General features: G+C 37.9%; 2 protein-coding genes across 2 annotated transcripts; both read left to right on the top strand.

The window, feature by feature from the left end:
- Positions 1-141: 141 nt before the first annotated feature.
- LOC120340938 (uncharacterized) lies at positions 142-4,150 on the top strand. Its single transcript, XM_039409340.2, has 5 exons — positions 142-727; positions 1,153-1,288; positions 1,432-1,543; positions 1,606-1,726; positions 3,885-4,150. The coding sequence occupies exons 1-5, from the start codon at positions 653-655 to the stop codon at positions 4,107-4,109; spliced, it is 669 nt and encodes a 222-aa protein (XP_039265274.2). The 5' UTR covers positions 142-652; the 3' UTR covers positions 4,110-4,150.
- An 828-nt stretch (positions 4,151-4,978) lies between these two features.
- On the top strand, positions 4,979-7,197 carry LOC120341203 (uncharacterized). Its single transcript, XM_039409677.2, has 4 exons — positions 4,979-5,127; positions 5,213-5,449; positions 5,540-5,797; positions 6,092-7,197. The coding sequence occupies exons 1-4, from the start codon at positions 5,092-5,094 to the stop codon at positions 7,121-7,123; spliced, it is 1,563 nt and encodes a 520-aa protein (XP_039265611.2). The 5' UTR covers positions 4,979-5,091; the 3' UTR covers positions 7,124-7,197.
- The last annotated feature ends 4,823 nt before the right edge of the window (positions 7,198-12,020 follow it).

Below are 12,020 nucleotides of genomic sequence, written 5' to 3'. Positions count from 1 at the left end.
AAACAATCTACCGGAACTGTTTACTTTAGATACTGCGTCATTCTGCAGTAGTTCTTTTGTGTGGCTAGCGTAAACAAACTGTAACCTTACGACTCTTGATTATAGCATACTCAATCGATGTAGTATACATTTCCAGACAGATTAATGCCTTAAAATAGGTGACTATACAATTGGGGATGTACGTTCTGGAAAAGACAGGACGCTTCGCGATGTAATACAATATCTAATGTTATTTTATATCATAAAATAATTCAATAGTGTAGGCAGGTGAGGAGTTCAATAACAGTTTAGATTAGAATAATGAATGAATAAATAGAACGCCTGATTTTCTACCTTGGCAGTTGAATGTGACTCAGAGTATGCAAATGTATCCTAATATACCCAACTTAATCATATCACGTGTAATGTTCATTTGTCTGAAGAGAATGATATATTAGCTTGTGATTCACAATCATTTTTGCACTTGGGATTGTTCTTGAGATGTTATTATTGATTTAAAAAAAATATTTTTCGCCCTTGGCGAGGAACTGTGACAGAAGTATTCTCGAAGTCTATTCGCAATATTTCCTGGACGTTCGCATACAAAATGAGAGGTTGTTAAAGCTTACAGTATTTTGTAATACAGTATAGATCTTGAAATCTTAGGTTCAGAATGTCGGACATAGACAAAGCATGGGATTCTGTTTCTAAAGTTGCATATGGAGAAACAAAAAAGGAAGTAAACGATGTAAGGATGTTAGTATTAGATATTCCTATATAATAGAATTTCTCCGAAAACTTTTCGCGTCAAAATATAGTCACACGATGAGACTGTATAAGTGATATATATGGTTAATTCTGGTTTGGTCTGCTATGTGCTGTATGGTCCTATCCGCAGCTGAATAGGTCAAAGTTATTGAATCTTGCATAAGTATTGTAACTTTGATTTTAATTTTCTTTATTTTAGTTCCATTACGAGTTCGGGGACTGGCCAAGTGATTCCTGTAGTAATTGTATCTGAAATTATGGCCTAACCCTAACCCGGCACACATACTACGTTCAGGTGTTCGCCATCTTGGTCCACATACTACGAAGTCTTTTCATCATGGCATATTTTCGATTTTGAGGTGCATTGGAATATTAAATTAAAATATTTTACTTTATTTGGCGCAGAGTTACACGGAATGGGCTAAAAAATATGATGAAGAACTGGATACACTCGGATACCAAACACCAGAAAATCTGGTTAGGGAATTGTTGAAACATTCAAAAAATACAGAAACCACTACAATATTAGACGTCGGTGCCGGTAGGCCTTTGTAAATGTTTCCGCATCTTACTACCTGGCAGTTGCTTTTCATCATTATATGTGATAGTTTACAATTGTTTTAAACAAAAACAAAATAGTAAAAAAAAGTATGTGTTTACGGGCTTGTTAATTTTCCATGATAGGTACTGGAAAATGTGGCAAACTATTGAAAAATGTCGGGTATAAAGGAATCATGGACGCACTAGAAATCAACGGCGCTATGCTAGAAGTTGCCAGATCCAAAAACATATACAGGTAGGTAGAGCAAAATTAAAAATTGTTTGGCAAAACAACGTCATCATTAAATCTTGTTTTAGAAACCATGTAGAAATGGGAGTATTTCCAGACAAAGAAATTCCTCTAGAACACGGACTTTATGATGGCGTCGTATGTGCTGGATCAATGCTTCACGGGCACATGGAGGCTGAATGTGTTGCGGTGAGATTTTATAGTTCAGGGGTTGCCTACCTGCTTTCGACCGCGATCGACTAAACTCTTCAAAATAGCTCGCAATGGACTGATCGGCAATAAGGTCATACACGAAAACTGAATATGCAGATAACTGCACACATGCATACAAAACATTCGGTACTCCTATAGTAAGTGAACCAAGATGGCGGACACCAGAACGTAGTATGTGTACCAGGTAAGGGTTAGGCCATAATTCCAAGTACATATACTACGGGAGTCATTTGGCTAGTCCCCGAACTCGTAATAGAACTAAAATAAGGAAAATTAGAATAAAATTATGTCCTAACTCTAACCTGGTGCACATACTACGTTCCGGTGTCCGCCATCTTGTTGCACATACTACGGGAGCGCCAAAAATTCCCCTTCTGCCAATAAGCTCTTAAAGAATTCTTAAAGACAATTTGTTAATTTGATTATGTAATTGTACTCTGAGTAAATGTTTCATCATTTAATTATTCGAATCATACAATTCAGATCTAAGGCCTGCCTGCCTTATTGTTAATCGTAAGCAGGGTACAGCCAGAATTTTCAGAATGGGGGTTTCAAATTTAGGATTCTGAACGGCTACGGCTTTTGAAACAGTCGCCTCGCGGTCTTACTACTTACTGAATAGAGCGCGAAGAGCGCAGAAAAGCGCGAAACATTTTTCTTTCCTCATTTATTAGCGTCCGTGAAATTTTAAACAATTTGATGGGAAACAGTATATAATAGTAGAGAATGATCACGAGTTTATATCAGTAATCTTCAACATTTATCTTTCACATTTTATATAGGGCAAGGTGTGGTTCGTGATTTTGATTTGTTTGTTCCGGCCGTCTACATCCCAATATCGGTTCTCGTTATCATATGTACCAAATCTTGCGCGCTGGTCGACATCGATGTTTTTTTTTATTTTTCGAAGGACCGAGAGTTTTGCTCAATAAAATCGAAAGCTATTGTGCGGTCATTGGTCGAGGAAAAATATAGGAATAAATTCGCAACCAAAATTTCATTCAATATGATTATTAAAATTAAAAGTGTACAGTACAATATCTTTGCTACTGGCTTTTTAGTATTTTTTGCTCTAAACAAAACTTCTGAAACGTACATATTGAGTTCAGAAATTCGCAATAGCTCCGTGCAATACTGCAATCCAATCGTTTGATTTTAACGTTAATAAGAACTGTTATCTAATATATAATTATATATATATATGTTCGTGGCCCGCAATGAGTTTCCTTATGTGGAAGTGGCCCGCGCACTAAAAAGGTTTGACATGCCGGTTAGTAGTAAGACCCGTCGCCGCGTGCTTGTCTCATCCTTGCGCGGCTTATCACACATTTAAGGCGCGTGTCTCTCTTTTCGAACCTGAAAAAAGAACCGACTTTTTCTTCGTATATTATTCAATTCAATGCATCTACGAGAATTTAAAATGTCCTTCTACATTGATTTAATCCTGTTCAATATAACTCACGATTATTTCTGCTTACGATAGAATAAAAGCATTTATACTCTAAAATACCACGGCAATCTGCGAACATAGAAAAGTGAGAAAAGCTGCGAGATAATATTTAGTTTTGATACCTGTTTTTGGATCTTTCAAAACGTCGTTAAAAACATCTCAAGATTTGCTATAAAATCTACGTGATAAAAATATTCATCGCCTCGAAATCCCTGCGAAACGGCTTCTGAAACAATCGCTCAAATACGCCACTCGTTTGAAGAGCCGACTTTTTCAAAAGATAATGATCTCAAAGTAATCAATCCATCCGGGCATATTTTAAATATCATGCTTTATTAATTACCATCGTCTTCGAGGCACAAGACATATATATATATGCTGAGAAAAACTTGTGAGCCGTGGAGACGTAGCGATCGACAGTCTACAGCCCAAATACACTTGATCAGTTCATAACATCACGGGGTCTTTTTTCATGGTTTGGAATGTGTTGGCGGTAAGAGTTTTTAAAAAGCATGCCCAGGGCATGACGAATGCCTTAGGCTTAGACACACAGAATAAACCTTGAGGAAGAAACGTAGTCTAGTCCAGTACAAATTGTGTAATTGCTTTGCAAAGTTGTATATATATATATATTTAAATTCGTCGAGATTCCTACTATTCTCAATAAAGTTTCCATTCTTTCAGACACTTATTCAAGTTCTGAAGCCTGGAGGCGTTGCCGTTTGGAACACTCGTGATACAGAGAAAGAAAAGGAGTACAGAGAAAAAGTTGCACGTTCCGTCGAACAATTAGTGAAATCGGGAGAAATTGAAAAGATAGATGTTAAAGCAATGCAGCACTATAAAACAAATTGCCGAGAAACTGGAGATAAAATGATGGCGATAGTCTATGTTTACCGTAAATTATGAGAATATTAATTTGTGAAAATCAAAATAAAATAATTAAAATGTATTATACTTGTTTAATTGAGAAAAGGAATGATAATGCTATCCATAAAAATTCCGTTTCGACATTCGTGTAGATTTTAGATTCACATGCGTTTTGCATCGGTATGGAAATTCACTGGGCGATTTTGATTTTCGAGAATCGTCGCGGTACGATTATATGGAAAATAAAAAATGCGATTACGATTACTCCCGTAAACGTAATTTCGCATGAAAAAGTTTTCTTAGAGCAACTTATTGAACGGTTTTGCTATAGCTAATATTGAAAGCTTTAAATCTCGCAACCAACAGTAAGCTGGTCTTGTAATGCCCCTAACTGTTTACGAAATTTAGATGTGATGGATACTCATTTTCGTGATTTGTTCATTGCCCACGTGATAGCCACATAATGTAACGTACAAAGGCGTAGCCAACCCAAAATTTTGGTGGAAGCCAAATATTGTAAATTTAAAGACATGTCATTGGTTTGAGAAAAGCACTTATTTGAGCAGAAGAAGACCACATTTGATCAATAAGCAACCTAATTCAACAACTTAGCTGGCTTTTTGTGGATATAAAATCCACTTTCCCAAATTTACAACGAAATCTGAATCAGTAAAACCATTGCCATGCCGTCGACGTATGGAAGATACTGAATGTCCGAAAGTATTTTCTGCGTCTCGAGTACATTTTGTTTGACACGGAAACACGTAATCCTACATTTTTTTCGTATACACTGTAACACAGATGACGTCATCAAATTAATGTCATCCTATGCCCAAACGTTATCTCTTACAAATAGCTTGGATAAAAACTCTGAAATGAAACACCATGCAAAATACTAGAGATATGGTTCAACACAATTGTGACGTCACAATGCATCGAAAATAATTCTACAAAAAATATCAACAAAATTAGATTTGTTATTGTCAAAACCATACGTTCATGATTTGCTATTGAAAATTCAATGAATATCCGTACTGGACAGACAAGGTCAGAGAAGGTAAGCCTCATACGAATACAGTAGTAAAAGAAGTATCTACGCAACTTTAGCACTTGTACTAATAACATACATCCATTTGTCGCAGATATCTTTCTTCGTGTACCTTTTGAACCTGCTTACATGCGCCATTTTATGGAGCATCTTGCTGGCTTGGGAAATTATTAGCCAGCTGATTGAATATGATGTAATTGGTCGAGATGAATTTGATGGAATATTCAAACGTTCCGATGTCACTTTGAACATATCGTCTATCCGCTTGAACGTCGGCGATGCTTCGTCGATCTTTCTTGTTGTTTTTTCCATTGTGCAAGAGACCATTTTGGTAAGTATATAAACAAATCTCGCCCACACTAACTAAAAATCTAATGATTCTAATACTTATTTACGATCTGATGCCGTGTTTGACATACAGGTCATCGGAATCTGTGGGGCAATACGAGTTCATAGACAGCGAATCCTACTCGATGGTTCTCCAGATACACTGGTGGAACCGAAAACGTCAGTATACTTTGTCATTTTTCTGAGAATTTCCATTGTGATCTGTCTTGTTTTGGGTGGAATGACAGTGTCTGTTAACGGTCCACTGGCAGGTCACATGTCATCCGCGATGTCTTCTGTAATCAATGGAGGCACAGAATCAACAAGTATTTATCCCATGGACATATACCAGGTCAGTCAATAACTGTTGTCTCATTACAATTTCCCATGTGAGCTCCTAGATCACCAAGTAATTGAGATCGAGAATTAGGAACAAATTTATGGAAATCGAGTGAATACATAATACTTGCTCAAATTGTTTATCTTTGCTGTGTCCCTTGAATAGGAATGAACAGTAATGGGAAATACCATATCCTGTTATGATGATACAGTAGAGGTAAATATTTGCCACGTATGGAATAGCAATCAGTTGAACACTACTAAACATACTCGTTGATAGCAAATTTTTCACCTTTTTTCTATTTAGAGTATGTTTCAATGCTGTGGCGCCAATTCTCCAAAAGATTGGATTGAAGTAGATGAGGATAATGGAATCATCTACAACAGAATACCGCAGTCGTGCTGTATAAACTCTTCAGATTGCTCAATATCTCCAATACACGTTTTTGATGATATTCCTTCTACTGCTGCTCCAATATCTACTGCAAATCCTGGTGTGTACACTTCGGTCCCAATCTCATTTGAAAACGATTACACGTTTGATATCATTCAAACTCAAATTTATGACAGAGGATGTGATAGCGTAATTCAGTCATTTCTAATCATCCACAGTATATTGCTTCTCGCATCAGCCACCATACTGATTTTGCTACATGCATCTTGGTTTATTTGGCGTCGCAACGCTGGATTTCCGTACATGTGTTGTGAATCATTCAGTGGAAGAAATCGAGTCCAACCTATTAATCTCAAAGTTAACGATGGTTCGACGAGTTCGAATGAAAGCTTAGTTTTCTTGGAAAATAAGCTTATAAAGAACATCAGAAGCAGTGAAAGCCTACAACTTTTTAATGTCCCAGAGAGTCCCGAGAACAGTCACATAATTTTTAAAAAGCCTGCACCACTGCCACTGACTCGAGTAGCACAAGATATGACATTTCCTCCCATAGAACCTCCCCTTTCTTCGTTCACTAATGAGAATGAAAAGAAATACAGGCCACGCAAATCAAGAGGAAGGCCCAAAACAGGCATCAGTCGATCTACAGGAAGCTTGTCACTTAGAAGCCTAACGAACGATGTTGCAAAGATTCTTGGAGGGACTATATCAGGACATCGACCGCCAACACCTGCTGAAATGCCTTCCCAGACTATGATAGTTCATGGCGATATTGACATTGAAGCGCCCGTCACATTAGAACCTGCTTTGCTGCATTTCTCAGGACCCTCCTCCAGCAAAGATAAATGGGCAACCGCCGTCAATCTTGAAGTTCCCAACACCAAGCGACAAAATGAAGACGACAAACTCTCGATTTATAGCTGTGAGAGCCTTGAGGGGTGGTAATTAATTACCATGCTTCGATGCCTTGAAGGCCTCTGAGCCAGTGTACCAACATGCGATCCACACCCGGTCGTGAAGTGCCCTTGCTCTCATTCATTATTGAAATATTACAAGAATTAAAAAAAATATGTATATTTTATATGCGCAAATAGGGCAGTTCATCAAGCAAAAACATCAATGTTCATGAAAGATGCGTTTAGAACATTTTATCATGAAGACCGAATTACAGATGCGCGAGATCCTTGTATTTTTGTTGACGGGGTTCTATCCAAAAGCCATAGTGCAAACAGGTTGCGTGAAAGTTCTTTATTGTCAAATTGCAAATAAAATCATTTCGGGCGTGTCAACGTTTTTTAATAAAGTTTATGCACTATATATATATGAACAAAAATTTACCGCCCCTACTGTTATTTATTTGGTTGGATAAGCTCCTTCTCGCGTAGCATTTATCAACCCCATATATATTCGCGTAAACTGTCGGTTCAAATTGAGCTTTGGAATTGTTTGTTGACTGAAATATTTTTTTAAAGCCTGTATGTCTTTTACGAGGCCTGTGCCGGCAATTTTTGACTTATAAATAGCATTTGTGTCCCTTACTTCAAACCATGATGCTAGTTTTTCTGGTTACTACACACTATTCACCAGATTAAATACCGATGACATTACAACGCCAGGAAAGGAATCCACAGTTTTAGTCAATATCGATTTTGTTATAAGTTGTACCGTAAATATATACTATTACGGTTGTGCGACAAAGATGTGGGTATTTCTATGAATGAACGATATTGCAGTTTCCGTTGCGTTCCGGAGTGGCAATTTTTTATTATTTCGAGACGCTAAAACTAATGTGTTGTCAGTATAGAGCAGGGGTCCGCAACTACGGGGTCCTCCGCTCTGGGTCGCAAAACAAGTTAAATTTGCCATAAATATGAGCATCGCGTATGTGTAGCGTATTTATGTATAATAACTTTATAAATCTCTGATTATAATTATGGATGTTTCCCCGGGTATGACCCATTCCCCGACCTTTGAACCCCGAAAAATTCTTCCTGTACCTCACCATTGCAAAATTTTCGGGGCTTATTTTAAGAGTGGTTTTGCGAGTTGGCGTCCGTAAAATGGGTTGGGTTGGGTCAAACCATCATTATGATTCATCGCATACAGCAATCTGTTTTTCAAAAAGACCGCTAAAAATTTTTAGCCTAGTCCAGCGTTTCCAACCTTTTTTGGTCGCGGACTATTTTCTCACTGGCGAAAACCTTTGCGGACTCAAGGTGCGTTTATTGCAACCGTACTCTGTGTGAAGAAACAATGAAACCAAACACAACAGATTTTTAAAGAATTTCAACAATGGCCTTTTCTGTCGCACAATATTCAATCCATGACAACGACGAGAATTTGAAATGTCTTTCTATTTTAATTTAATTGTGTTCATGGTAATTCGCGGTTGCGTCGGCTTACGACAAGATGAAGCATTACTTCTTTAATTAAAATGCCACGGCAATCAGCGAACATAATAATGTGAAAATATTTCAAAATATATTGCCCGACTGGACTGGTAACCGGACGAGAGGCCGTGGTTCGCCATATGATTAATCCGTCTTATCGGCTTTCCTCTTCCCCGGGATAAATATGAAAAATCCTATCCTATTATATTTAGTTTTGATACATATTCTATGTGATCTTGCAAATTTGTTATCGCCATTAGAAAAAATCCTACTATCTGCTATAAATTTCCAGAAAGTACAACTTGATTTAGTACTTAAAAGAATATTTAAAGTATATTAGTAAATCAAAAATACATATTCATCGCCTTGCTCTATTATTAATTTAATTGTGATCATTTTAATCTGCGGTTGTGTTGTAGAAATAAAAGCAATACTACTCAGAAAGTATCAATGACAATCCGTGGACACAAAAATGCGTGGTAGAGTGCCCGATTATACTTTGTATTGATTTGTATGTTTGTGAATTCGACAAATCTGAGCTGTTCGTACAACATCCAACGGCAATACTGTACGTACCAATGTGAAGGCGGTAAAGCGAAGAATCCTAAGGGAAATGCCCTGGTACGTACGTATATTATGGTAGCACCCGCAATTTTGCGATTTGCAATGTCTAAAAAAGCGTTTCCAATCAGTCGCGGTCCATCATAAAACAAAACTTATGGTGTTCTCCGTTTTATTTTTAGTATTGTGTATTGCCGCTTTTCAAATTAGAAAATTTGGGTTGCCACCATTGACACCTACCGAAAAAAAAAATTATTAATATTAATATTGCTCGTTGTTCGAACTCGCGAGAAATACCACTTGGGTTATTTATCGACGCGTTTGCAGACTCGTGTTTTCGTCGGAAATCCGCAAGTGAGTTCTGAAATCGCATCGTTTGATTATTCGACGCGCAAGTGACTTGTCGCGTCACCTGTTACCAAGTTTTCGAGTAGTAAATTGCTATTCTAATAGTTGAATATTGGAATATACGCCCAGCTCAGTAACCAGTAATTATTGACTTGATCAATGTTATGTGAATAAATTGCTTTATATGTTTTGTGGCGTACCAAAATTGATATCACCACTCAGGTTCTTTCTGCCAGCTTATCGGACACTGAAGTTGCAATAGATGTCGTTCACAAAACAATCTTCTTGCGGTTCCAATTACAGCAGAGTAACTAAGTTAACTAACTAGAATATTTATACACCTGTAAGAACTTAATACAACCAAATACTCCAATACGAAATACAATAAACAAATAAAAACACAGTACAAATACCGTAGGATACATACGTAATACAAGATACGGAATTGGTCTATGACGTATAGGATAGGATTTACATATTTATCCCGGGGGAGAGGAAAGCCGATAAGACGGCTTATCCATATGGCGAACCACGGCCTCTCGTCCGGTTACCATTCCAAGTCGGGTATGGGATTAGTTTTTACTGTATAGTTTGTTTTTTTCGGAAGCATGGACTTGGTGGTGGAGGAAGCCGTAACCGACCAGCGGTTACGTGAACCACCCAACGACGGCGAGGAGTCCAGCAATCCTCTCGCACATAACCATCCCTGCATGGGATTCGAACCTGCGAACCCACGCAGAGTAATTAGAGGTGCGGTGGCGAGCTTATTCCTAACGCTTAGCCCGTTGAGCCACACCGCCGCGCCCAGTCACAGTCATGAACTATTTACTTATAATGGGATACTAAAAACCGGGTAAAACATACCTAGATATACATAAGAATAACTAGTATGACACTAAAGATACAACACAAATCCTATCTTATCGATAAACACGTAATATACATGGAAATACGCATAGAAATCACACAGGAAATAAACTGCGAAAATAGACTAGTCACGGAAGTGTTAAATACAAGCTAACTAGTGAACAGAGCTATGCCAAACTGGAGAAATAGTAAACCTGTACTACTAATATCATTTCACAACAAGAATTACACAGATTAACGGCACGAAAACACTATAATAATAACCCAAAACACAGAGGAAATTCCACACTGCCGGCAGTCTGACAAACCAGCTAAAAGAGAAAGTTACACAGCTGCTCACTAGTGACTCAAGTGGTAAGAATAAATATGGGCATACAGAATAAAACAGAGTTATAGACGTGGTCGTCTCAGTTTTATGTAAATTCTAGCGTAAATCGTAACTAGGCTGATAGTTGAGTTTCGCAAAAACGTTTGCGAAAAGCGTTGCGGACTCATTCAAACGCTCCGCGGACTCATTTGAGACCGCGGACTCGGGTTGGGAAACAGTGGCCTAGTCTATCACAACTATTTCTACACTAATTTTTTATTACTGCCATTAAATTAAAACTTCTGAGAAGACAGAGTGATCATTGAATTATCTGATACTAAAACTAACGAATGGAGTTCAAAAACGCAAAAACGAGGTAATGTTTACGATCACGCCTGAAAATCTGTCGGAGTGAGAAAAGTGCTGAGCGGATGCGAAAAGGAAGCATTGTTACGTCACATTTGGCATCTTGCTGATTGGCCAATGTCCATTTTCTCGTAAAAGACGATTTCAGTCAAAACGTTGTGAAACAATCCATAATCAGTCATCTTCATGATATTCCGCAGTGTTTTAATAAATATTTTCCCGGAAACACAACACCACAGCAACACGACTGGAAAACTAATAATTCGCATTTGTCATAATAAACGCTATTATTCACAATTTTGTGTGCTAAGTTTCATATAATTTTGTGCAAGAAAATTGCTAGTATCAATAATAGTCTCAAAATCGATAACTAATTATATGTTTACCAAATGCTTGGGTCGCGAGAAATTATAAAAAAAAATGTTGGGCCGCGCTAAAAAGTAGTTGCGGACCCCTGGTATAGAGGACTTATTGGGGTCACGTGACTTTGTTTACTGGACGCCAAAAAAACAAAAACGTCCAGCTAGCTCCTGTCAGTCGCAAGTCGGATTATATGTTTTCGTTTTGCTTGGCTGCTGAAAATGGTTATTTCGTATTGTGCCGTTGACTGTGCGTATAGTATAGAGTCTATACTATAGACAACGAAATGGATCTTAGTAATATTCCACTGTTTTCAAAAGATCCGGAACGTCGCGCAATGTGGATATCATCTATTGGCAGGACTGCTTGGTGTCAAGTCCAGAAGTCATCTCGCTTGTGTTTCACTGTTTGCGGACAGCACTTCGTTGATGGTGAGTGATAATGTGCCGTTATCAATTTCTTCAAATATTCATAAGCTCCCTCATTTTAATGGAAAGCAGATGACAAACTACTGTTATTGGTCGGCCTACCTGCAGACTTGACTTGTGTAAGGAATTTAGGATAGGATAGAATTTGGACCACCCTGGTCTATACCATACGTACAGCCAACGAAACAATACGAAATAACGATGAGAGTTAGGGG

The sequence above is a fragment of the Styela clava genome, chromosome 14 (assembly GCF_964204865.1).
Source record: "Styela clava chromosome 14, kaStyClav1.hap1.2, whole genome shotgun sequence".
NCBI lineage: Eukaryota > Metazoa > Chordata > Ascidiacea > Stolidobranchia > Styelidae > Styela > Styela clava.
This window is presented reverse-complemented; position numbering and strand designations above follow the sequence as displayed.